The sequence below is a fragment of the Falco cherrug genome, chromosome 9 (assembly GCF_023634085.1).
Source record: "Falco cherrug isolate bFalChe1 chromosome 9, bFalChe1.pri, whole genome shotgun sequence".
In the NCBI taxonomy this organism is placed as follows: Eukaryota; Metazoa; Chordata; class Aves; order Falconiformes; family Falconidae; genus Falco; species Falco cherrug.
In genome coordinates this window covers 34,378,445-34,406,298 of record NC_073705.1, presented here as the reverse complement: position 1 = coordinate 34,406,298, position 27,854 = coordinate 34,378,445, and the positions used below count along the sequence as shown (strand labels likewise).

The window sequence follows — 27,854 nt, the reverse complement described above, 5'->3', positions numbered from 1 at the left end:
AGCCCAATAGCACCTTCCTCAGAAGAGAGACTGAAACACATCCCACCATCCAAACCCAGAACCACTGTCTCTGATGGCAAACTGCTGCTCAAATGTGAGTCCCTGGGCACAGGCAAGCAGGACAGCAGAAAGAAAAGAGAGTCTTTGCTCCTTCTCAGAGGTTCCAGCCCCACTCATCAGTCCTGGGTGATCCAACCAAGCCAAAGCTAGGCGTGCAGGGATGCCCCATCCCCTCCACACAGCCAAAATGGATGGATAACCAAGAAAATGTCTAACCACAGCCAGAAGGACTCGCAGCACTCCCTCAGCTCACTAGGAAGCACCCAGAGTTCATGCTTGCAAAACCCAAGGAACTCAGATGCAGAACTGCAAAGCAGACCCTTCAGAGGACACTTTAACTGCGATGGTGACCCATACACCAAAGTTCTCCACACATAAAATGAACAACTAGAGGGATGATAAAGCCTCTTGACTCACTTGGGATCCCCTCTTTCAGCAACAGCCTGGTCTAGAAGGAGAGCATGCATTGCACATCAACCTGACCTGCTGCTCCAGGCCTGTCTGTGCCATCAGGAGGGTCGGCGACACTGAGTAAACCTGTCTTCTTGGCTTATAAAGACACACGGAGAGGCTGGGACTTGTCTGTCAACACCTGAAAGCCCAATCCCTCTCCAATCACACCGCCTGCTCTTCCTCTCCAGCCCAATGATTCAGATGTGGCAGCCCAAACCCCAGGTAGCTCAGCAGCAAGTATCCATGTCTTGCAGGTAGATAACGAGCTGTTGGGCAATATCCTCATCACTGGGAACACCTCGTAGCATCCTGCAACTGGGAGCTGCATTTTTTGCATACCTCTGCAGAGGGATTCCAGCTGCCTCATCTGTAATAGAAAGGGCAACGTGCTCTGCGGTTGTCAGACAGGTCACTGGCTGCTCACGCCTGGCTTTCCTGCTGTAGGTAACCGTTGGCCATGTGTGTCAGCTCTGCACGTCAGCAGTACAGGGATGGCCACACTGCCTAAAGGAGGTGGTGCAACCATGCCTGGGTTGAAAGGGAAGAGGCAGAGCTCACCCAGGAAAGGAGGAAGAAATACCAGGTTCGCATGATACTGATGGTCTGACTTAGTGGGGAGATCCCAAAAGTGGAAATCCAAAGACTGCAAAGCAAATCTTGTGTGGTCAGATGTGACAAAACCTTCCACAATGGCTTTGCATCCACAGGCCCCTTCAACCACATGTATTCCAGCCCCATCAACTCTCCTCTTGCCAGGAGAGCAACGGTGGTGGGAAGGGACCTCTGGGGTCTGCATCCCAGCCTCCCTCTTGCAGTAGGACTTTTCACTAGCAGCCATGGTTCTGTCTAGCTGAGGTGGACCCATGTGACTGCGGAGCAGCATCCAGGAAAAAGACAGGTGGAGGAAAACAAGCGTAACCAGCTTGACATTGGACAATCATCCCTGAGCCAACAAGTAATGCATTAACGGTTTCTGGTCTATACTGTATTTCCCAACTCCCACGCAGTGCTCAGTGAGAACAAGAGACTGGGGTCCCACCTGGGCATACTTCTCCCATATCTCTCATGGATGACATGCTGGACCTCTCCAGTTTCTGACAGCTGAGGAAAACAGGACAGTCACCATGGGAGCTGCACAAGGTCACGGCCCAGCTCCTCCCTTCCTTGCCCACCCCATGGGCCCTCAAGAGCTTGGTGAGCACCTGGGACCCTCTCTTCTCTTGATGGGACACGGGTGTTGATGCATTGACCAAAGCACAGCGGCACCCACTGCCAAGCCAAGGCCAGTGGAGCCCTGGGACAGCAGGCTCACAGCTCACACACCCCAATGTATTGCCTTTGGCTATGGTCCCTTCATGTAAGATAAATAATAAGATCTGAAGTATTGGCCATAAACATTATTTTGAAAGTCCTCTTCCCATGCCACAGCACTGCTCATACCCTCCGTGGGCATTTACTGCCGACCTCCTCTGGAGACGTGTCTGCCCTGGCCATGCTGATGCGGTTTTGAACTGCTTTTGGATGTGACTTTCATGGCAGAGAAGACATTAAGTATGGAGGGTTCCTCCTGCCTGTGTTATTCACATCCCAGGAACCACAAGCCTGACAGGGTACTCCCAGTCAGTGCCTTGATCTGAACAAGCAACACATGTGTTTTGCCAGCATCAGGTCTCCACAGGACAACCAGCAAGTCAAGCTCTTTGCAGACAGCTTCTAGTCCAAAGTCAGTGGACACAACAGGTCATCTGGGTTAGAAGAAAACCCAGACCAGGATGGAATTGGCACCCACTCATTTCATTGCACAACCATTCGATACTCAAGTCAGGCTGCATCATTTCCAGGGCCAAAGCAGCCCACCTTGAGAAGACCCCTTTCACATCAACTCCATCTCTCTTCCTTGGGTTCTGATTCATGGGCTTTAATGGCAGAGTTTGTATCGGGACATTATTCAAGGACATTGCTTTGGAGACCAAATTGGACTCGTGTAGCAAGACATGAGGTGATAGGTCTATTGCCAAAGGCTGCCTATACATTGGTCTAAGGCAGATTTGCCTGAGCAGCTTGTATTTCCCTGCAGCCATGTGCACAGGGTGAGGAGCTGCCCTGGCTGAAGAAGATGTAGGTGTCTCTCTCAAACAGCAGCAGCCTGCTTACAGGCTGGAGTTTCCACTCCATGGATGCATATTTCTTCTTGAATTTGTATGCCAGCAGACACACCACCCCCCTTCCTGAGAAATGGAGCATCCTGTTCCTGTACAGTGGGAGGATCTTCACCTTACTGGCTCATAACATTTGTTGAGTGCTGCCAAAACAAGCAGCTTTTGCCTTTACACCAGTTTGCTCGAAGTTGATGACTGCAGGCCATAGAGATGTCTACCCTGTCTTCCATGGACAAAGGTTATCCACAACCCTGGAAAGACAGCGTCACCTCAGTTGAAGGAGCTCAAGGAATGAGTGTCCCAGTGGGGAATGGGACAGGGGGAATGGGGAAGAACAGAACGGGTCACAAAGTGCTTGTGACTCTTTTGGGGTGGCATCACCAGTGAGCAGAGTATTTCCTCTGTCAGTGCGAAATACCTCTGGCTTGGATGGACCCATGCTTATTGTGGTTTTCGCCAGCACAGAATTATTGTTTGTTTGTTTTCCTAAATTTAAATGCTCACATGAAAGAGCAGGATGTGGCACCTTGCAAGAGCTTTGTGTAATTACAGGGCCTCTGGGCGCCGGCCCCCACACCCAGCCGAGGTCCTGGAGGAAGCAGGTTGGTTTCTAACTCAGTGCAAGGCTGGAATCACTCACGTTGCACTCCTTTGAGCAAAAATGTCAGGACTCAAATTCAGGGCTCATTGTGCTGATAGCACAGTCCAAGCAATCCGAAAGGCAGCATCTATTTACCTGCAGACTTGTCCTGTACCCTTTTTCCAAGCTTTTTTACACTGGCTTGTGCAAACAAGAGCATGTATCCCTAGTGCCTCTGGTGGATATAGCGTGTTCAGTAGAGGTTGTTTAGTGTTTTGAAGAATGTGGAGACGGCACAGTGTGAAACTAGTTTGGGGGTTTTTGAGTCATCTGGGATATTGAAGAAACTGCAATGAAACTCAAAGGAAGCATAAGAAGTATAGAAGACTTGCAGGAACACTTCCCCTGACTCAAGCACCTACAGACATCTCTGCCAGTGACCTGGCTGCTCACTGCACTCCCACTTGGTCTGGATAGCCATGTTTGCAGCCTCTCCTGCCTTGAAAACAGCTACACAGAGGTGGCAAAACACCAGACTACAAATGCCCTGCTCTAAGTGACCTTTCAGGCAGCATCAGACATGGACCTGATAAGGCAATGGTGAGCGTCCTACAAGAAAAGACAGTGAAAATCATACTAAGAAGTGCCATAGAACAAAGCAGGCATTTAATCATCAGCTTGACCAAGAAAAACATCCAAGACTCTTTTTATGCAAGATGTGCCTTGCACTAAAAGCCTCAACCACAGGTACCCACAAAGAATTTAAAAGAAGTAAAAGGTTAAGAAGGGGCAAGGAAAGCCAGCTGCATGCAATTGATAGAGCAGAAGACAATACAAGACATTACTGCCATGCCAGGAAGGGAGACATTTCACAACAGCTTCCCATTTGGGGCAAGATGCTTTTGTACTCTAATGACTTCTACCCAGTCCTACAGCTTACAGGAATGGTGTGTCCTGTATCAACACTCCTAAAGTGTTGTCCTAAGGAAGGCCAACATAATAAATTATCTCTTGTCCAGTGCCCTGCAGAACAAGATCAATGGCTGCACAGAGAAAACATTAAGTTTTGCCTCTTCCTTGTTCCATGAGTTGCAGACATTGCTCCCATCAAATATGCGACATGACTAGCACTGGGTGTGTTTGTGTCGGGCTCTGCAAACGATGACGGGTAGGCATCCAGCGGTGCTTTAAGTGGATCAAGAGAGGTGACTGTTTCTCACAGCTCCCCAAAACCTACAGGGCAGCCACATCTGCCCAGTAGCAGCATTCAGGCGCCCGTGCCTGCTGGCACCCATGTTTGGTATCACTGACGACATCACTCCTGATCCCCATGCCTTCTGCCCATGATCCAGCTCCCGTGCTGACTCATGAGGAAGCTTCACAAGAGCTTGTGTCAGCCCGGATTTCCATCAGCAATGCTGAGGCCGCTGGGACATGCTCCCCTCCATCACATCACCCATACCACAGCCACCTCAGAGGCAGGTACCCACTGGCTGAACAGACTCAGAGGCATTTCAGGGGGTTGCTTGGCAGATCCAGAAAACTGCTCACTGATTCAAGGCCTCAGCTTTTCCTCTCACAAGGGCAGCCATATGTCAGCACAAGTCCCTCTTGGCACATCGTTCTACTTGTGAGCGCTTCACAACCTTTGCTTTGCTATTTGGGGGTGGATAGCACCCAGCACGTGTGATGTGTGTCACCTCCCTGTGGCTTTGTCTGTCCTGATAAGGGTGGGCTCCTAAACATGTGCACCTCACCAAGAGGCTTGCAGAGCATCTGAGGTTGCTTTGGCATCATCCACACAGTCACCACCATGTCTCTGTTGGCCCAATTCAATTGGTACCCAGTGCCTTCAGCACAACCAGAACGTGCATGGCCAGTACTCAGCAAAATCACAGCTGGAGTCAAGACGTGCTTTCCCCCAGCAGGCAGGAGCTGAGAGATACTGAGGGGCCTGGCAACACTCAGGTAGGAAGGGATGGAGCCTGGGAAGAGACATCTCCAGGGCTGGACCTGCCCCTTGGCCAAGACAGCACCCCACAGCCACAACCGCACTGCTCAGGCAGAAGCCTCCAAGAAGGTGGCTCTGTCATTCACAGCCCAGCATCCAGGGGCCAACTGCCACTCCTTGAAGCCAACGCCATCGTTCCACCCTGCTACTGACCTGCAGTGGTTTGCAAAATACCTTCAGAGTGAGGGGAGGGAGTTAGTCATGCCAGCGGTTAAAATTATAAGGTAGCAATGAAGCTCAGCCTAGACTGCAGGAAATCTTGCTCCTCCCCCTGGAGACAAAGTAGGAAAGCAAACTGCAGACAGAGGTCCCCTGGGGTTTGGGGGTTGGGGTTTGGGTTTTTTTTTTTTCAGTAACAGACTTTACATCCTGCTACCGACAAACCAGAAAAACCTGAACTCAAGTTTCTTGCTAAATTAAACTCAACAGCACAGATGCACACACAAGAAGAAACATCTCACCTGCTCTGCATCAGAAGCAACAGCAGTAAGTGTCATAACCAGCTGAAAAATGCAGAGGACTTATGGAGGGGCTTATTTCTCCCCCTCCCACTCCTCCACAAGTTCAGAGAGAAGAAATGCAGTCAGCCAGGGCACTGTAGTGATGCTGGCTGGCAGCAGCCTCTGGGGGTCTGTGGTCCGACCTCAGCCCCCAGCAGGGCCAACTTCACAGCTGCAGCAGGTTGTTAAGGGCCTGAAATAACAGCATGACTTACCAATGACAATAAGGAATGCAGTGGAAACTCACCTCTCGTCCAGCTGAAGCAGCACAAACACAGTGGTGTTACAGTTCATAACTCAGGTGGTGAGAGGGCTGGACTTGGCCAGGGGGCCTCTTCCCACCCTGCCAGAGCTCTCTCCATCCCCTCAGAATTCCTGCACCAGGTGGCCACGGCTGTAAAACCATCTCAAGAGGTGGCAACTCATGTTCCAGGAGAAGTGGATGACTAGGTGGGTGTTTTTTAATATACAAAATGCTACACTTCCTGTGAGAGTTTGGGCAGATCATGTCCCTCACCAGTGCTTTCACAGCACCCTCTGCTGCCCAGGCTTTCCCGTTTCCTTCAGAGAGCACCATCCCATGGACAACCATCAGTCCAAGACACCAGCGCTTACATGACTGGACAGCAGCTACTGAATGGCAGGTAGCACTGAGAAATTTAGGAAAGAGTACACAAGATTAAAGCAACTGCGGGAAGTTAGTCTTCTTGGAGGTAGAGCCATGGCACTGAGGGGATGGGGAACTGTGGAGAGGGGAGAGCAGAGTCACCAGCATGCAGTGACCATGGCCACCTGAGGCTGTGTACCCACCCCACAGTCTTCCTAGAAGTGCTGGTATCTCCAAAGGAAGACTCTCCAGGAGCAGGAAGCTTTGTAAATGTTGCTGTTGAATTGATGTAAACAGAACATTTCAGTTGGAAGGAACCTACAACAACCATCTAGTCCAACTGCCTGACAATTCAGGGCTGCCCAGGTTAAATAAAGCACACTACTACGGGCATTGTCCAAACCCCTCTCAAACACTGACAGGCTTGGGGCATTGACCGCATCTCTGGGAAGCCTGTTGCAGTGTTTGAACACCCTCTCAGTAAAGAAATGCTTCCCAATATCCAGTCTAAACTTCCCCTGGCATAGCTTTGAACCATTCCTGCACATCCTGTCCCTGTATCCCAGAGAGAAGAGATCAGCACCTCCCTCTTCACGTTGCCTCCTCAGGAAGCTGCACAGAGCAATGAAGTCACCAGCCTCCTTTTCTCCAAAGTAGACAAGCCCAGAGTTCTCAGCAGATCCTAGCCATGCTTTCTAGCCCTTCACCAGCTTGGTTGCCCTCCTCTGGATGCATTCAAGGACCCTCACATTCTTAAATGGTGGGGCCCAGAACCGCACACAGTACTCCAGGTGAGGCTGCACCAACACCGAACACAGGGTGATAATCACCTCTCTTGGTGGGCTGGTTATGCTGTGTTTGGTGCCCCCCAGGATGCAGTTTGCCCTCCTGGCTGCCAGGGCTCACTGCTGGCTCCTATTGAGCCTGCTGCCAGCCAGCACCCCCACATCCCTTTCTGCAGGCTGCTCTACAGTCACTCCTCTCCCAATTTATTCTTGTGCCCTTTGTTACTCCATACCAGGTGCAGAATCTGGCACTTGGACTTGTTAAATGTCATGCCATTGATTGCCCGGTGGTCCAATCAATCTAGATCCCTCTGCAAGGCCTCTTGGCCCTCAATAGAGTCAACAGCGCCTCCCAGTTTGGTATCATCAGCAAGCTTGCTCGTGGTGCGCTCAACTCCTGCATCCAGATTGTTGATAAACATATTGGAAAGCACTGGCTCTAGAACTGAACCCCGAGGAATGATGCTGGTGACCAGCCACCAGCCAGATGCAGCCCCATTCACTACAACCCTTTGAGCTCTGCCCTTCAGCCAGTTCTTCAGACAGTGCCCTGGGAACCTGCCCATCTCACAGCTGACCAGCTGGTCCAGAAAGATCCTGTGGGGGACAGTATCAAAAGCCTTACTAAAATCCAGAAAAATACACCCACCGCCTTCCCTCCACCCACGAGTTGACCTTATCATAGAAGGGTATCAAATTAGTTAAACAGGACTTTCCCTTTGTGAACCCATGTTGACTGTGCCTAATGATTGCATTATTCTTTAAATGCCTTTCAATAGCACCCAGTATAATCTTCCCCATAATTTTCCCAGGAACTGAGGTTAGACTTACAGGTCTGTAGTCCCCTGGGTCTTCCCTCACACCGCTTTTGTAGATTGGAATAATGCTGGCTGGCTTCCAGTCAGCAGGTACCTCTCCAGACTCCCAAGGCCTTTGGTAGAGGAGGATCAAGGGGGGTCCTGCCAGAATATCTGCTAGCTCCTTCAGTACTCTGGGATGAATCCCATCAGGCCCCATGGGCTTGTGAACATTCAGCTGGTGCAACTGGTCCCTTAAAATTTCAGTGTCAACAAATTCCTGCACTCGCGGTCCTCTGGCTCAGGGCACTGGGCAGCCCACAGTCTACCAGTACAATTAAAGACTATCCCGTAAGAGTATCTTAGAGGGTAAGGAGGGGATTCTCTTACCACTCTGTGCTGTGAGCTTCTTCCAGCCCTCCTCATTCTTCGTGACGCTGCCTTCCCTCTGGCACAAAGCAGATCCCAGACCTGCCTCCGAAGTGGCTGAGTTGGCCTGCATGCATCGTAGATGGTGGAGTACAGCTCCATTGATCAACCTCCTTCTCAGACTCTCAAATACTCCTCCGCCTGCCCACCTCTTCCTGCAGCTCAGCCACCAAGCAGAGCGGTTCGTCGATCTGCTCACATCTCCTACAGCCTTCCTTGCAATCAGTTTCCACCTCCAGGAATATCCCTTCACACATCCCATAGCCAGAAACCTGCGTGGCTACATGCTCTCTCTGTGTGGCTGCTGGTTCTACCAGCTGCTAGAAGCTCAGGAGAAGTGGAGGACACTGCTTTTTGCCAGGTGGTCACCATGCTGCTACCACTGTTGGTGCTCCTCGCACTGCCCTGGTGTCCTTTGCAATCACACCATTCTGGCACCTGATGAGACCTGGCTTTTACCAAAACAAATTGAATCTGGCTATAGGTGTGTCCCTGAAGGTCACGCATCTTTCAAAAAAATGCATTCTGAAACCAGTTTCAAAAAGAACAAAACCTTCCAAACTTTTGAAAAAGGCTAAGGAAATTAAACATTTACAAATGCTAAAATCTCTGAAAAATCCATTTCAAAACTCAAGCAAGTCCAAAGCTTCCTTGTTCTCCTGCACTATCATGCAGTCAGCAACATCTTCAGATGTTTCCTTGAACCCCAGGTGCTCTGGTTCACTGGTCCACAGCTGGACAGAAACTGCATCCTCCATCACTACGGGCAGATAAAACCCATACATGGTAGACGTTCACTCCTGTGACTCACACCGTGTTCACACCAGTCCTGCCAGGATCAAGTACTAACGGCAGCACAGATGAGAAAGCAGTCCAATGGTTCACCCTGCTGTTGCTTTCGAGTAATCTCCTCCTCTCTCTCTCCCCTTCGGTGGGTGTTTGTTGTTACAAGAGGAAAACAAAATAAATTTTAAAATCTATGGAATAAGATCGGCTATCAAGCTCAGGATTCTCAGTTTTATCTCAATTTCGTATATGGATTCTTAATTGCTTTTAGACAAATAAGAGACATGTATTGTTTCACTAGGGGCAACCTTCACTTTCAAGCCTGGAAGCCTGGATTGTGCTGTGGTGCTGAGCCTAACAAACCCCCTGCACCATCTCCCTTATTAGCTGACACTTGGTAGGTGCTGCATGCTGCAGCTCTTCCCCACCCAGGGCCAGATGCCGGGCTGAGCTTGCAGCTGCCTGACAAACCCCTTCTGCAACGCTCTGCCTGGCTGGGGATACCAGCACAATCAGATGTCCCATCAGCTGCAGGCTGCAGCACGCACAGGTCTCCTTCCAGCAGATGGCAGATAAGCCTGCCAGCAAGAAAACGCTGATGCTTCAAGTCGTGGCTGTGGCTGATTTTCCCAGCTCGCTCATGCCTTAATAGTCCGTGTAGTAATTCACCCTGAATTTAGGTCATTTTGGGGGCCTTCCAGCCGGATTTTATCAGTGATGTGGGAGAGGTGGGGAGTATCCCTGGGGCTTGCAGCACTGGCAAAAGCGAGATACCAGCTGGGACTGGTGCAGAGGGTGGTGAGGGGGATGGCAGGGGGCATGTCTGCATCCCGGTGGCGCACAGAGCCTCAGCAGATGTGCTGGATCCTCTCTGCAGAGTCTCCATCCATTGGCAAGTGCCATGTCATGGTCTGCATGCTGGAAATCTCAGCAAGGTGGTCTTGCTGAAGACTCAGCTCCTGCTCTGCTCTCGCTCCATCAGGCTCAAGTAACAGGAGCAGTAACGTGGCCCCAGGCTTGATGCAAGGACCAAGACTGGCCATAGCTCCACCAGTAGCCTCTCTGATGTCTTATCCCCAAAAGGAAAGCAAGTTATGTTGGCGTTAATATATGCTGTGAGGAAAGGGGAGTGATTTCTTGTCTTGGCATATTTGATCCTGTTTTTCCACCTTTCTTCCTCTCCCTAGAGGGGAAATATCAGACTTTGCTCTGAGTCACTACTCACGTGAGGGTGAGCCAGGCTGGGAGGACTTCTGGCCGTGCCTCCAGCTAGTCCTTGGTAAAAAGCAGTCATTACAGTTTCAAACTGAGGCGGAATTATTTAGGCTTTCCAAAGAATGTATGTTTGCATTTCAGCAAGTGGGGCTTAGCCAGACCTGGCAGGTATCAGCACCAGAAGAGATGACAGGAGTACGCAGTGTGCAAAGCCACCTCTGGTCGCTGCAGCATGCCAGTGCGTGGGCATGTTGGCAGGGAGCAGAGAGGCAGCCTCAAAGGCAGCGCTGCCAAAAATTACACCCACAGCCCACGCCACCCCTCACCGTGCCTGCAGGTGGCTCCTCAGCCACTGGGCAGCAGCTGGCCAAAGGCATTGCCAACTGGGAGGAGATGAAGTCTGTGGGAGAAGTGCAGGACGGCCAAAAAACACCTAATGAGGGCTGTGATAGGCACACACAGAGATAATCGACCAGATGCAGATAACTGAAAATTGGGTGGGCACAGACACCCAGCAGAGAAAGTCACCTCTCGCTGTGGTCCAGACAGTCATCCTTTGTGCTCAGTACGAAAAGACTTGTCCTCCCACCAAAACTGCACCCCATGGCTGATCAGAGCGAAAGGTACCTTCATCCCCAGCTTCTTCCCTATCCAGGGATGGATTTCGTTTTCATTTTTTAAAGAGCACCCCCACCAGTTATTATGAGGACTGGGAAGGTTTGCATTTCCAGGCAGTGGCTCATTACACACGAGGAGGCAGTGAGAAGAGCCAACAAGAGCTGGACAGGTTTCCCACAGCAGCTTGCTGGGAGGACCTAGGCTGGCCCCATGTACCCTCCTGTGCCCCATACACCCTGCACCACCCTGAGCACCAATGCCAGCCCTGTGCAACACTGCCCCATGCACCAAAGCCAGCTCCCTGCATCAACACCAGCCTCATGCACTAACACCAGTGCCCTGCACCAACACCAGCTCCTTGCACCAGTGCCAGCCCCTTACACCAACACCAGCCCTTTGCAAGCAACACCAGCCCCAGTGCAGGTGGAGAGTGATCCAGAGGCTGCATGTCCTCCGGCCCACAAAGGTCATGGGCAATGTCAGGTGACATTGTGCTGCATCAAGTGGAAATAACCAATTTGTTACAGCACTCAACTCTCCCGTAATGCCATGAAAATATTCCCAAAAGAGCCTGGATAGGAAGGGTGTCTCCTTTCAGAGCGGAGTCCAGCCCTCAGGTAAATTACATGTTGGCAGGAGGAAAGATTAGAGGGAGTGGCGACCCATGACGCTCCCGAATGCGTGGAACAGAGGGAATAATAGCCCGACGCATAGTGGGCAAGAGCGGGGTGCTCGGGCAGCGGGGACCTCCTGTTTGCAGACATCAGGAAGAAAGGCACCCACACCTCTTCTGCTGCAGGCCCTGGACGGCGAAGGGTAATCCGTCCTCCTTGGATGCCTCTGCCTTTGCACGAGCTGCCAGTGGGGGGGCCATCCCTGGAGACAGCAGGAGAGAGCTGTAGGTAGTTGGAGAGCCCTGCGGATGGGACAGCAGGGCTTCCCTAGGAGCCCTGGGACTGAAGGAAAGTCGTTTCTGCTCATGGGTGGGGTGGTGGGAGCGCTGGGGTGTTAGGACTGTGCGGCTGGTGGAAGAGACTTCACCCTGCTGCGCCTCTTGGAGGTCACCGGGTGCTCTCAGCATCTGCCGAGCTGAGGGATCCTTCACAAAGGGAATATTTTTGCAGGCTGGCTGTTGGGAGGCAAGGGCCATCCTGGGCAAGGCTCTTCCTTTGAATTTGCATGCTTTTCCCCAGATGTTATGCCACAAAAATGCTTTCCATCTCTCCTTGCTTTTCTGAAAGGCTCAGTCTTAAAAACAAGACCAGAGTCTCCTGGGGACGGGCAGCTGCAGAAGTGCTGTGTTGAGTGTGCGTGGCTGCTGTCCTTGCTGTGCCTCCCCTCTCTGCCCATGTGTCTCTGAGACCTGCGAGCATCCTGGAAATGATCCCTCAACCACCTTCCCCTGGGGAAGGAGAGCCCCACTGCACAGCAAGGATGTTGGCAGCAACGGGCGATGCAACAAGGTGTTTCAGCCCCAAATCACAGCCCAGGGGGTTCAGGATGGAGGTGGAGAGCCATTCTTCCCCCAGAGTGGCGAGCAGCCGTGGGGGCTGGGGTGTCACCGTTTGGAGTGAGGGAGCAGTCAGGTCTCAGCTGAGCCAAGCCAGTGCCACCCCGACCTCGTACTGACAATACCCTGCTGCGAGCAGGAGGGTGGACAGGGGTGTCCCCAGGTCGGTTCCCTCCAGCAGAGCAGCAGTGCCTGTGTGATCCTCCACATATCTGCTCCAGGAACAGCAGAGGGAGCAGGGAGCCTTCTCCCCAGCTGCAAAACCACCTCCTGCAGCATATGAAGCCAGTTCCTCCAGCAAGAGGGGGGATGATGAGGGTTAGCTGGGAAGTGACAGAAACCTGCTCACGGTTCTCCTTTCTTTCCCCAGGAATATTCTGCAGGGAAGCACTGGGGTGGATGCAGGTTACCTGGCACTGGCATCCAGCTGCAGCCGCTGCTTCCCGCACACCCCAGCACAGGCACATGCATTCAGTGGGGATTTGGCAGAGCTCCGTGCTGTGGGCTCCACACAATTTAACTATTTAAGCATGTCAAATAAGAGTTGAGGCAGTATTCCTGTTGCAAATTTGCTGTCTCCAAGTCTCCAAATGTTAATAAGACTGTTTGTTGTAGGAACATGCTTCCTGTATGGTAGGAACAGGTACTTCAAAACCCTTCCCAGGAAGAACAGTGGGTCTTCTGGACAATCTTTCACTCAGGTTTGCAAAAACAACTCAAGTGTGTCCCAGGGTCCCTTTCAGCCATAAGGAGAGCCCAACCAAATTGCATTATCTGATTTCATACCAAGAACAAAACCTCCATTGTCCTGCAACTTAAAATTAGGTGGTTTACTCCTGATTAGTTCAGCTATCAGTTTAACCAAATAATCTATTCTTCTGACTATCCAAGACATCATTTTAAATGAATAGTCTATAATCACCCCCTTGAAAACCAGACTTGCCTAGGCACGTGTAGCTGTATGTATGTACGTTTTTCTGAATACAAGGTTCTGATGGAGAATGTGTGATTAAAATGTGATAGAGTTTGGACTCTGGCATTGTTCAGGATAAGCAAAATGAGCCATTTTTAGAACTAGTTAGAACATTTGAAATTTAAAACTATTTCACCTATTGAGTGGTCAGATTGATGTACAAACAGAAGCATAGTGCATGCCAAGTGGAGTGCATGCGATCCCTGGCTTCTGTGTCAGTACAGTCAGTGTCTCTCCCACTCATCACATTGACAATGTTTTGCAGAGCACCGTGATGTGGCTGTTTGTAACCATTGCTTATTTAATGTGCATCAATGAAAAGTCAGATGCGAGCCCCGAGGTGTCCATGGATGTTGTAAGTCTTGACTTCTCCCCCTTCTTTTCCTGCTTGGGCATGCAAGCTACCTATGCTGCCATAGTCTGGGCACAACTCATGATCTCTATGTGTGTATCTTCATGAGGGTTTGGTACCAGGGTTTTATTAGAACTTTTGTCTCCCTGTGCTTATGTATGCAGAGATTTATGGCAGACATTTATGGGGGAGTTCAGTCCAAGTCAACAGGTTTGGCCAGGGCAGCCGTCTCAGGCTTGGAGCTGCACTGTCATTGCTGCCCTGCTCTTCACAACTGTTGATTGCAACATGAAGAGCAACAGTGGGTCTTTCTTTACCAGACCTGCTCAGGGAGTAAGGGAAACTCACACCTGCCAAAAATTTTAGCTGAAGTCATGACATCACTACAGCGTTGGTGGAAAAGACATTGGGAGGTCCCTACTCCACCCTCTTGCTGACAGCAGGAGTCACCACCACCAGCTCAGGGCAGCCATTGTTGGCTTCACTCAGGAAATCCCTGACGCCCTCCAGTACGAAAACCCCCGTCTTCCTGGAGACCCATCCCACATTGTCCTTCCCTTCCCACAGGGTGAAATTGTCCGCTACCACGGGTACCCCTACGAGGAGCATGAAGTGGTGACAGATGACGGCTATTACCTCACCATGCAGAGAATTCCCCATGGCAGAGATGACCTGGGAAGCATGAGCACCTCCCATGAAGCAGAGGCACAGGGCTCCAGCATGTTCTGTCCCCGTAAGTGCCACAAGAAGGTCTGCCTCGTCCAGGGACCCTGACAGCTAGGCTGGGCTGGAGCAGGCCATGGTCAGGGCTGCCTCGTCGTGGGCTGGGTCTCCAAGGAGACAACTCTCCCTGTAAGATTAGCCCTGGGAGCAGAAGAAATGCAGGTGACCACCATGCTGACCTTGTTCTGAGAGGATCTGCTCCAAAGAGAAAGAAAAAGATAAGGAGAATGAATGGGACAGGGAAATCTTGACTCAGGTTTTACCCCAGCTCAAAGCCAGCCAGTGGAGCAGCTAAAAGCACACAAAAACCCATGTGTCCAATCCAGTGTCATCTCACCATTTCAGGTCCTTTTTGTTCTTCACTTGAACCCGTTTCAAAGTGGAGGGGGTGATGCCCCGCTCTTGGCAGGGTGTCCCTCTCCTGGGAAGCAGGAGCACCAGTGTATGAGCATGGCAAGTAAGCGTAAAAAGCCAGATTTCCATTCAGGATACTTTGCTTTCAGCTGTCCAGGGTGGAAATGTAAGTTGTATATTGAGGGTCTGAAAACCAACAGAAAAAAGAAGAGACAAAGGAAAAGGAAAGGAAAAGAAAAAAAGAAAGTCACTTTTATTTCAACTTTTTCATGCTGCAGCCTGTGGTCACTCTACCTTATGAGTTCAGATATCCTTGTGATGACCCTGTTGTGGCTGTGGAGTTGGACCTGCTTTGAGCAGGGGGTTGGAGGAGAGACTTCCAGAGGTCCTTTCCAAACTAAACCTTTCCATAATCTCTCTTCTACTCTCTTCCTACAGCACTCCAGGTTTCCTGGTCCTTTGTAAAAAAGATATTAACTTTGTTCTGGGGTGCTGAGACTTGCTTATATGGCTTAAAGTGGGCAGAAGCAGGTGGAGGACATGCTCTCGATCCCTCCAGTACTGTGTCTTATAATGGGGCATCATGGTGTCACCATGCCATGGGAGGTACTTAGACTCTGCTGGGTTTTCAGTGTCTTCTGGTTAGATCCAGAGTACCTAAGCCAAACAAACGGCACTGTGAGGAGGGTAGTCTCCATGCAAAGGGCACAGTCAGTGTCCAGACAGACATGGGGCTTGGTTTCTTTCGTTCTGGGAGCACGATTTACCAAGTTCCATTCAGTTTGGAGTCCAACCATGTTTTTCAGCTTCCCTGTATCAATTTTCTCTGCCCTGGGATAGCCAAAGAGCCTACTTCAAAAACAGCTCTCCAAAGAGGCTGAGGATGTAGGTGACCATCTCCCTGCACTGGAGTCACTTCCCCAGGGGGTTGCTGCCAAACCAGTACCTGGATGTGGATGGTTTCTTTTGCTAGTGGTCAGAGAAAATGATCCTCCTTTTCTTTCTTCAGCTCCAAAGCCCGCGGTCCTCCTGCAGCATGGACTGGTGTTGGAGGGAAGCAACTGGGTTACCAACTTGCCTAACAATAGCCTGGGTTTCATCCTTGCTGATGCTGGCTACGACGTCTGGATTGGAAACAGCCGGGGGAACAGCTGGTCACGAAAGCACAAAGAGTTTGAGTTTCAGCACCAGGAATACTCAGCTTACAGGTATTTTCTGTGAAACTGAAGGGTGAGCAGGTACCTGTTGCCCTCAGACGTGTCCATAGGCTGGAGGAGCAGCTTTGCTGATAGTCCCACCATCTGCCAGTGGGTGTGAAATGACACCACTAAGACGCCGTAGGGGTCCCATACCTTCCAGAGCCCTCAACTGCACCCCAAATGCCACTGCTTGCTGTGTCCTGCCCATCACTTTCAAGATTAGCAATGGTAATTCTGTCATGTGCCTGTCTCCACTGCAGCTTTCATGAGATGGCCATGTATGACCTTCCAGCAACGATCAACTATATTCTGAAGAAAACTGGACAGGAGCAGTTATACTACGTGGCTTACTCTCAAGGCACCACCACAGGTACCTAGGAGGAGATCAGACCACTGTCAGAGTTACGTTAACTGCGCACTCCTGGTTTGGGAGTGTTCTCCTGAAAGCCTGGACAGGGAGGGTAACGTCTGGGCCCATCCAAACAACAAAGGGAAAAGAGCAGGTAAAAAAACCCATTTGCATTAACAGAACAGTTTTGAGCAGTGACGGCCCAAAAATGGTTGCAGCCATGGCTTTTGGTGCATCCCATTGCTGCCAGAGCCCCAGGAAGGGCTTGTGAGAGCTGCAGCTGGGCTAAACAGCCAAGAGTCAAGATGGGAGCTGAAATGCATCAGCAGCAAAGGCTTCAGGACAAGTCATCAACCTGCTAGAGCCACCTCTGAGGGTCCTCTGAGATGGGCACACATGCCTAGGAGTCAATAACTCCTTCAGAAATAACAGGGCAGGGTCTGCTTCCTTCTCCCTCCTGTAGGTTTCATTGCATTTTCATCTATTCCTGAGCTGGATCGCAAAATCAAGATGTTTTTTGCCTTGGCTCCTATCACAACAAACTCAAATATGAAGTCACCCTTGGCAAGGGTGTTTGACCTTCCCGAGGGGCTGGTTAAGGTACGTACCCACTTCACGCACATGTGGTGTGAAGGAGAAGAAGGAAACAGGAAGGTCTCATCACCTGAGACATGCAGTGCTTGTACATCACTTCCATTTCCCTGCCCTCTGTATGCCCTTTGCATTGAGCAGGTGCATTTGTGCCTACGCTCTTGAGCCTGCAGAGCACTAAACAGTGCAAAGCATCCTCCTGTCCAGCCCTAACCAGAGAAGAGCTATTTCTAGATTCTATTTTTGGGTCCACCCTAGAAGAAACCTCTTCTAGGAAGATCGAGGCTCTTCCAGGGCCATGGCCATGTCTGAAAAGCCAAAATTACAAAGCACAGCAAAGCTGTGGCAAGGAAGACAGCGGCTTTCAGGGCTGAGCAGAGAGGTGGGGAGCGAATGGAAGCAAAAGAGGAGCATGAACCACACTGATCAATGCCTTTGACTTTCACAGCTCGTTTTAGGACATACAGTGGTCTTCGATAAGGGTGAGATCTTGCATCAAGTGATTTCCAGTCTGTGCAGCTACCCCATCTTTAAAAGCTTTTGCTCCTTGGTCCTTTACTTGCCTGGTGGGTTTACCAACAGCTTAAATGTGGTATGTACACTCCAGCTTACCTTTCAAGTGATTCAGTTTCTCATTGTTTGAGCCTAAGTTATCAGCTAGCTGCCTTCACCTGGCCTTTCACATCTTCGATGTTGAAAAATGTGGCCATTGCATCGGCATTTTGCAATCTGGCCATTGCATTAGCCATTGCGATGCTATTGCATTTGACAGTAGGGGGAAGCCCAGAGCGCACACAAGGTCATGCATACACCGGGCACATTGTCTCCCGCGCAGGGATGATGCCGGAGGGGAGAGTGCAGTAATTAACTCGGTGCTCCCAGGGTTTCTCTTTCTCTAAGTGATTTGTAATTTCACGTGTTTAATAACAAAACGGTCTCTTAGGGAACAAACTCCCCTTCAATCTACTGCTAGGACTGGTGGGTCTCAGACTCTTCAGTCTGCCATCCCTTAGGAAATATTTATCCCCAAATCAGAGCCTTTCTCTGTGCTTCACTGCACTGAACACAGTCATAGCAAAACTTCAGCTGGAGGCACCAGGGTGGGGGTCTCTGGCCCGTACTTGCTTCTACCAGGGCCAACACTACAGCTACAGTAGGTTGCCTAGGGACATGTCCAGGTGATCTGAGTGGTCCCAGGGATGCCTTGCTCACATGGGGAAGGGCTATTTCCTTGGGGCCAGCCAAGATTGCAAGGTCCAGATCCTGTGACAAACTGCTCATAAATCAGAGTACAATTGGAGACACGTTCAGTTAGAGAACCAAGCAATAATAGCTTGACTGTGGATGGAGTCGGGGCTAGGCCACTGTTTCTCAAGGGAAGTGTTGGTGTCATGTCTTAATATTCCAAGGAGGAAACGCATTAGAAACAACATGTAGAGCTACTGTGATGAGTTGCACGTTGTCTTCACAAAAGGATACTGAGCACAATATAGAGAGTTTTACTTTGGTTTGAAAGCCACATAGACTCAAAGCGTGACCCAGCATCCCATGGGAACTGCTTGCCTTGCTGAAGGGAGCTCTACAGCACCCTTCATGCTGCTGCCTACAGGGAGTGTTCACACAGCATGTAGCTGAGGTGTGCCTTCACAGAGCTAAGATGAAGAAGTTTGTACAAATGCAAGTTTTAGCTTGTGTGGCTACTGAACAGAATCAGTTTTATTTCTAATGGGATTTCCCCCCATGCAGAGAATAAATGTCTCCAATGGTTTCTTGCAGAGCCGCATAGATGTCTACCTGTCCCGCTACCCTGATTCGACATCCCTAAAAAACATGTTACACTGGCGCCAGGTAATATTTCATGCTGCAGAATAAGAATTGCATGCAACCAGGGCCCACGTTCTTTTCCCTCAGTTGCCAAGGAACTCTTCTCAGCGCTTGGGTATAATCCCCCATTGCTCTCTCTGCAGAGCTGTATTAGAGAGAAGCGGGAAACTTACATGAAACACCGGTGCAGATGCAGTTCTTTGGGCCATGACTTCCAACAAAAGATGGCCAGAAGTCTTTGGAGCTGGTAGGAGATGGAAGCAAAAACTGGTAATACACCAGCACAGGAGATGGTAGAGTAAAGGCTATGAGCTGAGGATCAGTAGACACAACTAATCATACAGCAACCCATCACTGAAAACATGCACAGACTTGTGTCCTTCTGTTGTAGACATTGACCATGACAGACAAAGGAAACTTGCCCAAAGGTCTGATTCATGTCTTCTTTGAGGCTCACCCTCAGCTGTAAGCTGGGCACATTGTGGGCTTCTGGGGCCTCAGCCTCCAGACACCTACGTTCTGCAACTTGCAAGCCACCTGGGAGAGGGGGGTTGAAAGACGTGAGCAACGCCAGGTGGTCTTGCAGTCTGTGCTGGGATTTGCCTGGGCGTTGAGCTCTCCTCCCAAAAGACAATATTACATGTAACAAATAGCATCCTCGAGCCTTGGTGGCAGGAGGGAGCTGTGTGGTTCCCCAGTCACCTCTTTTATTTGTCTTATGGTCCCCTCTAATGCATGGATAATAACACAGCTTTCCTCCTTTTCCAGCTCTATCAAACAGGAGAATTCAAATATTATGATTACGGCAGTGACAACATGCTTCATTACAACCAGGTAAGAGAAATTCATCCTTGTCAGTTTTAAAAGAGCAAAAAAAAGAAAAAAGAAAATGACAATGAAAATATTGCAGTGGCTGAGACTAAATTTTAGAGGATTTATGGAATTTACCTTATATGGTCAAACAGGTTTGCATCTTTCTAACAAAAAAGAGGTCTGTGATGTTGTACAGTGATGCCTTTTTGACTCTTTGGCGAAAAGCACAGGAGCCCAAGGCATAGTCAGGATCTCTGGTGATAGTTTCTGTACCATCTCAAGATAGGGGAGAAATTCCAAGCAGCAATCAGGAATAACCTGAATTTTTGACTTGTCCGTGACCTACCTCCCAGGCTTTCCTTCCTCAAGCCACACTATTTGTCTTGCAGACCACACCTCCCTTCTATCAACTGGAAAACATGAAAGCCCCGCTTGCTGCATGGTATGGTGGCAGGGACTGGATTTCAGCCCCCGAAGATGTAAACATCACACTGCCTCGTATAACAAATGTGACATACAAAAAGTACATTCCGGAATTTGTCCACTTTGATTTTCTTTGGGGTATGCAAGTGTATGAACAAGTATACAAAGAAATTCTTGAACTGATGGAGAAGAGTGCCTAGAGTTGGATCAGTGGCAGTAATTGTTGGTTTCTCATTTGACTTCTCGGGCTTCTTTTATTTGGGGAAAAAAAAAAAAGTGCAGAAAAAAGAGGGGGAAAGTCTTGTTAAACGGCTGCACTTGGTTTGGACTGATACTACACTGGCAAGTGAGGAAAACAAGCCAATCCAATGATCGGGAAAGCACGTAGGATTTAGGTTAAATAGGCTGAGGTCCTTGCAGAAGTTGGGCATGGCCCTTGGATCCTGAGTCTCCCAGATGCCTCACTCACGTGGGTTTCCAGCAACAAGTAACTTCAGTGAAATTTGGCTCCTGGTTGCCATTGAGGGCTCTGACCTCCCTGTGTTTGGGTTCCCAGCTGCAAACACCTGGACAGCAGCTCAGCTCCCTCCTGGATGCTGATGTTTCACAAGAGTAGGTGTGCTTGGATGGGACCATATGGTGGGTTGAGCAATGAATCCTGCCATCGTAGCTTTATCCACCTTCCGGTGACTCTTCCACAGCAAGAATCCCAACATCCTGACATTCACTGCTTTACTTTACAGTCATAAGGAACTAGAAATTTTCTACCTGGTGACAATGAAAAGAGTTTGTGGAGTTTTTTCCATGACAACCATGCATTTTGCTAATGTAGGAAACATCTTTCTCAAATTCATGTTGATTTGGATAACCCCAGACTTGCTCATACACAAAAGTGTTCTCAGTAAGTTCTACCAGGAAACACTATTTTTCACCCTTTAAACAATATTTCCAAGGCACAAAGCCAGCTGGAAAGGTCACCTTTTGCCAACCCATCGTAAATGCTTTTGTTTTCCTTATGTGGGAGAGAGAAGAGTCTGGTCGAAGCTGGTAATGAGTCCAACTCTGTTTCCAGCTCCTGGATTACACTTCTTAATAATATACTGGTTAGGGGAGGAATTGTGAATTTGCCTGTTTGTGTAGCTATGTTCTTAAAATATGCATAGGAGCAAGCAGGGCAAAGGATGAGGCTCTATTTCCACAAAGATGTACAAATAATAATATAATAATAATAATAAAGGAAGATAGGGTCCACTGGTCTCTGTGTTTGTACTGCCTTAAACCTCTGGAGGAGTGTGGGGATTTTCAGCACAGACTTCTTGGCATGCACAGGCGAGGGAGAGCTGCTTGTCCAAAAGTCATCATGCTCAGGGATAACTTAGAGTGGCTGGTAACGCTGGCAGATTCCCACCACCCACGATGCAACTAGCATCCCCTATCCTGTGTCCTGCAGGGAAGAAGTGGGTTGCAGAGGGCAGGCTGGAGGGTGAGGAGTGGTATCGAGCCCAACATGCCTGCTCTCCAGAGGAAAACTGTGGGTCTTAGTAGCGCAAGTGTCTGGAAATGGTGGGATGAGGCTGTTGGTGTACATCCTTGTAGGACAGCTGCAGTGGGCTGTTTGAGTTATCATCAAAGGGGACTGGCTGTAAAGGTGTTTTACTTTCCATCCTTACAGCTAGAATCAACCACAGAAGAAAACAGGATGGGGTGAAATAATGTCAAGATGTGAGAATTAGGGTATAGGTTAGATATGATCTATCTGGAGCAAAAGTGATTAGCCACCTCACTTAGAATATTTATAATGACATCTATTTCTGTGTGAGTAGTTATTTACTGCAGGGCTCTGCCCTGGAGCAGCATACTTACAGGACTGCACTGTGTTCATGCATGGATATCAATGCAAATGCAAGAAGACTTTTCTGTCTTTGCAAATAAACACCCAAAACTTGGCAACACGTTTCCACAACAGACTTCTGAAAAGCTTACAAGAACTCATTTATGTTTAGTGAAAAGGTACTAATCTTTTACTTCTGAAAATTTAGAAGAATTGCAGGGTTTAGGCTCTTCTGTTTCTGTTCAGGTTATAATGTTTCTGCCACTTCTGTAACTATCTGATGCAATGTTTGCATTGCATTATCTTAATTCATCGGTCGTCTCCCATGACAGTGTTTTGGTGAAGTTCTCTCTAAATCAGGTTCTGGAAGCACTGTGCTCCCTATGGCACTGGTACTTGCTTCCCATCTCACATGGATCAACAATGGCTGAAACGGGGCGTTTTGAAGCAAACAGAACAGTTAATAATCTAGGTGCTTGTGGCATAAATATTGTGCTATTCTGTCACCTGGGACTGCCTTGTTCAATAAGCGGATTGAGTCACATGGCAAGCTGTGATCTTGCCAGGACCGGAGTTCTTGCGTGTCTCAAGTCTGTCAAGCAAGATAAAAGTCATCAGGCAGGTCCGTGCTGATGGCACAGGTCCAAGGTTAGGCTGGGACATCAGCCCATGATGTCAGGGTCCAGATCGACTCAGTCTCTTGCCCCTAAACTTCACAACGCAGCATAAAGCCTGCACCACCCCCATGAAGGTATTCATAGCACAGCGCTGCTCCCTTTTTATTATCTGTGCGTGAGCAAACCAACCTCAGCCATACATCTACACGTGTGCAGGATGTTGGTCATTCAGCCACTTAGTTTCTTCCAGATGTGCTCATGCAAAGCCATTCTTGATCTGCTTACGCATGGCGCATAAGGCCAGAAGGGCTTAAAACTGTCACATCCCATCCAAAATACACCAGGTGCATCATGTTTTGCTGACATAATTTTCTATCATCATGGTCAAAGTAAAAAAAGGCAGCACACACACGAACTGCGGAGCATATGATCAGCTCCATGAACTATGGAACGTATGGGCAGCTCCAGGCTGTGCCCATGCTGGAGAGGTGGTGAGCATGTCTACTACAGCGTCCTTCCCACTTGAGGGTTATACACAGGCACATGCTTAAAGTGAAGCTGTGCTTTTGTAAGTAACCCTAAGATTGTTTTGGTGTGTGCTTTAAGCAATGTGCGGGCCTACGCTGTTATTTAGAAATTGATTTGTACCAGGGTTAATCTGGGATAAAGTTTCATAGTTATGTCAGATGGTGTACTGCCTTTGCACGTTTTTCTGACCCTTAACAGCAAGTTTGACAATAGTTCCCAGCAGTCACTGGCATTGCTGAGTAGTTTTCAGAGCAGACTCAGAGTTTTATTTAGTTGAGGACATGTCACTTTCTTATTTCAGGAACTATGAGCAATTTCTGTGTTATTTCCTATGTTATTTCCAAATTTTCTTTTGAGATTGCTAGATGAATGCTTGGAAGAGTGACCCGGTGACTGGTTTGAGGCTTGTGTTTTCATATATCGGTACTTTAGGTAGATGGGAATGGTGTAAGGCCATGGAAAGTTACGGCTGGCCAAAATCATGATCAGATATAACTACCTCCCACACTCTTCAGAAGCTTGTGTTGATCTCCATTTCTGACCCTAGACTGTGTCATATGGAACACGTTACTGCTTCCTGAAGGTCTCTGACAGCCCAATCAGCTTTTCTCCAATACATTGGAAAAAAGCCCAAGAGCACTACAATACCAAATTTGAAAAATGTTAGTAATTCTTTATTGAGAAAGTTTGAAGTTGGCCCGGGTCTGTTCATGAACAAACCAAACTCTTTTAGCTGTAAAATACTCTTTAAAGCCAATTATACAACGAAAAGAGATTAGAGAGGTGCAAGAAGTTCAGAGTTGTTCTGGGGTCTTCTGAACAAAGAAACAGAGGAAGAATTAGCTGAGGAGAACCGCTGGTGACCACATCTCATGTATTTTGCAATCAATATTTAGGAACATTTATACATTTGTTAATTCAGTTTCATTATTGTGAATAAAATGATTGCATGAACAATTCTAGCAAGATGGTGTGAAAAGAATATGCTGTTTCATCAAGCTTCACTGTGCAACCCTAGCATGAGTACACAACCCCTACTAAACGTGTAATCAGATGCTGCAGATACCCCAGCCTGGCTGAAGGGCTTTAAACTAGGAGAGGTACAACCAGATAAGCACTGCTTTCCTTATCTGGTTCTTTACCTTGAGCAAGGTTCTCCAAGGTTACTGCAAGGGAATCATGCTTTTATCTGGCAGGAATTACACAAGAGTTTATGTTCTCCTATTACTAAAATCAGGATGATACTCTCTTTCCTAGTTCAGGATGCCAAGACCAGATGACAACTAGTTAAGCATCTCCCTGCTTGTGACTGGCTTACCTTTGTGCTTGGCAAGAGGCACCAGATAAAAGGCAACAACCAGTATCTTAGGCATACGGTGTGGGGGCTTGTACATGCACGAAAGCGCCAGGAGAAACAGCAGAGCAGGAGTTAGAGGAACGGTCTGCATTGATAGGCAAGGACACGATTAATACCAATGAAACTGGTAAGCACTGAGGAACGTATTGCTTGCACCGATGCACCACGGAGCAGGTGACTCATCAGCAGACCTGCACCTGTTAAGAGAAGGACAGTAGTGGGGATACAGCGCATTTCATGGGCTGTTTCTCTTCCTGTTATTCCAACAGCAGGATGAGTTACAGTCCTATGATACCTCAAACAAGAAAATTAAAGACAGCAATGTTGCCTAATATTTATGGAGCATGACATTAACAAGATGCAGAAGCAAAACATCACGCCACAGTAACGTGTGACTCCTAAAGGACCTTAGAGGCCAAGAAAGAGTTGGCCCTTGGGCCTCAGGCAGAACTCAGAAGGCATATGGAGGGCTCAGTAGCTGGCAATCCTTGCCTTCCGTGTTACACTCAGGTGACCTTGCCAGACCACTCGGATGCACACGTTGTGGCCCCTCTCAGAATGTGTGTATGCAAGTGCTGACCAGTACAGTCTATTTGGTTAGAAAGTTAAATAAAATACCTTTCTTTTTCTAAATGGTCTTGCATTTTCTTACGTTAGTTCCCACAATAACACTGTAAAAATATCCCATGAGTGTGATTATACAGCTTCATTCTGAGATGCCCACGATAGTCTGTCTAATATTTGGTTGTGCAACCTACCATGTATTATGGGGTCCCAACACTGTAAGTTAATATTAGTGACTACAGCTCTGTTAAGTATACAATCACAGCAGCGTCATGATGGTATTGCTCTTGCCACCTCAACTTGTACCTATGTGTCAAAATGCCTAACTCCGCTCTCTTAATTTCAAATAACTCAAAAGTCTTCATTTCCTCCTTTGACTAAGCTACACAAGAGCTTCTCAGTAAAAACCTAGCTGCTCTTTGTTGACCACTTGTGTCCTTCCTACCACAGGTAGGTCGGTACTGGTGCTGAATTGTACACTAGCCTCAGCTCTGATACACTGCTCTGACAGCCTCATCCCATGGCCTGAGGATGCTGGAGAAGTCTCTGCAGCCTTTCCAACTTCTATTAGTATCTAGTACTAGTACTTAGTACCTCCACTACATAACTAGTACTCAGTGGAGGCAGAAGGCAGCAGACTTGACAGTGGATGAAGTATCTAACCATACAAGTAAAAGGTGAGGTCTGTCTTGATGCTGTTGAGGGAAACCTGATGGGAAAGTAGAAAAATACAAGCTGGGTAAGGGTTTCTCCATCCATAGGGGTTTTTTTAACTCCTTTTGGGGGACACACTGGATTTGCTTTGTACACAACCTGTAAAGTCCATCTTATGCACTGGGCTTTTTGCAGACATGGGAGTGGGAAGACATTTTCAAAAGCCCAAAGTAGACACAGGGACAGAAATAAGGTAATGAAACAATGAAGGGTGCGGCCACACGCACTGCCATAAAGATGGCGCCCACACAGGCGGCCCCTTTGTATCAGTGGTTGCGGTGCTGATAGAAAATTACAGTCTGGTGGATGGAGTAACACGCATGTTTTGGGCTGTGTGTCACGACTCGCACACCGCTCATAGACAATGGCTGGTATGAACATTAGAAGTCGACCTAATCCACGACCTGTAAAGGTATACTCAAGGAGAGCACTCGGTAGCCAGCCAAAGGCTCGGTCTTTCAGGTGGCTACCAAGCAGCTACAGAAAGGCATAGGTTGTAAGGCTGGAGGTGGAGAATGAGCACCTCTACTCTGTGCAGTACCTGTCACTTCAGCCAAATGAAGGCATTGCACAAGCTCAACTCTGCTTCACCATCCATCGGCAAGATGCTCAGCTTGGTGCTTTCCCAGAAATCATTGCAGAGGTTTTGCAAATTGCCAGCTGCAAATACAAAACTGCTTAGGCATAAAGGCTATGTGGCATTTGCTTGGGCCGCTGTTAATTTTGGAGAACGGTGTCATCGCTGATTGTGTCCCATCCTGGCAGCCAGCGAAGCCTGACCTGTCCTTAGTGTGTTTATGGAGAGGTCACAGCCATGCTCCTGACGCTCTGTGAAGCTGGTGGGGCCCAGGTCCTCTCATTGCCCCAGGAGCTCTTCTACAAGGCATTCCTGAGAGGGCCCCTGGCAGTTACGAAATGACCCTTTAAAAGGAAAATCTTCTGACATTTTTTTACTGCAGCTATCAGGGGTTTAAGGTGCAACTCCATAGCTGAAATTCCTCGCCACACCACTCCAGCTGCTTACGGAAATGTAATCCTTTGCAAGCACGAAAGTCATGACCACATGGCCAAGCAGAGGAAGTTATCAAAGATATGACCAGCGTGCCCATCGCTTAATTGGAGGACATGTGATGTGGTCTAGCATGGTGCCAGCGCAGCAGGGCTCTGACACAGCATGTCCTTTTTAACACTGGTGAGGACAGAGCCATCACCATTCACACCACCAGAAGGATCAGACACAACAGTGGGCTCTGCCTGGTAACGTGTTTTCCTGCTTAATTAAGATTTGCATTGGAGCTATTCTGAGGGTGAGAAAACATTGATTGTTTTTTTTTCTTGGTAATACCACAGAGAGAGTTACTGGGAATATTTCAGAGGGATGATATATCTCACGGTGTGGGAGACTGATTGGGAGGAGGAAGAAGGGATGTAACCAGATGGCTGGTGAGAAGATTTGCAACTCATGCTATCGGGTGGGAGTTAAGCTCTAACTTTTAAAAGCCTGGCAAAGCATTAAAAATCATAGATAATATTGACCGTCTATATTAAAAATCGATCTCTGCTCAGGACAGAACTCTCTAAGGCAATTAAAAAGATTTCTGTTCTTTTCAGGCTATGCTGATTTAATAGTCTTCCTATAATGCTCTACAAGTTTCGGTTCATAGGATCCTTCTGTTCATACAACTTCTGGGTGCAAAAACTAAGCAATAGAGTAACAGCAAAAGTATAGACACAGTCATAGCCCAGCCAACCTAAATGTGTTCCTTCTGTAGCACAAACTCTTTAGATTAATTCCCTCTGTATGACAATCGGCCTGATGGTATTTTCTATCACTTCAGTTCTTGCATTATAAAGACGTTTCTCTTCTTTTGTCCATTAAAAATATAAAAATGGGTCTTGTCTAGTACCAGATCCAGTCCATATAGAGTATGAAGAGCCTTGCGTGGACTCTAACAGCAGCTGGAATTGGGATTCCCCTCTGTTTCCCCGAGCCCAGACCATGATATATGGTCTTCAGATATATAAGGAACTTAACCCATCATAATCAAGTAGAAACAGACATTCATAGCAATGTTCAATAATAATAGTAATAATAATAGTAGTAATAATAATAATAATAATAATAATAATAA

General features: G+C 48.4%; 2 protein-coding genes across 3 annotated transcripts in view; one reads left to right on the top strand and one right to left on the bottom strand.

Moving 5' to 3' along the window:
• The window catches only part of LOC102054357 (lipase member M-like), a 52,093-nt gene that overhangs the window by 7,195 nt on the left and 17,044 nt on the right, over positions 1-27,854 (bottom strand). Inside the window, exon 1 of one of the 2 annotated variants that reach the window (XM_005446280.4) lies at positions 6,011-6,177. The exons of the other annotated variant lie outside the window; for it this stretch is intronic. The gene's annotated coding sequence lies outside the window, so the exon portion shown is untranslated. Of the gene's footprint in view, positions 1-6,010; positions 6,178-27,854 lie in introns of those variants that run through there. 2 annotated transcript variants of the gene reach the window in all.
• LOC102049846 (putative lysosomal acid lipase/cholesteryl ester hydrolase) lies at positions 11,477-20,799 on the top strand. The gene is given in 10 exon segments (XM_005446254.4): positions 11,477-11,584; positions 13,749-13,838; positions 14,403-14,568; positions 15,922-16,120; positions 16,372-16,481; positions 16,924-17,060; positions 17,500-17,643; positions 18,828-18,899; positions 19,644-19,709; positions 20,078-20,799. Coding segments are annotated over 10 exon segments (1,326 nt in total). The 3' UTR covers positions 20,312-20,799.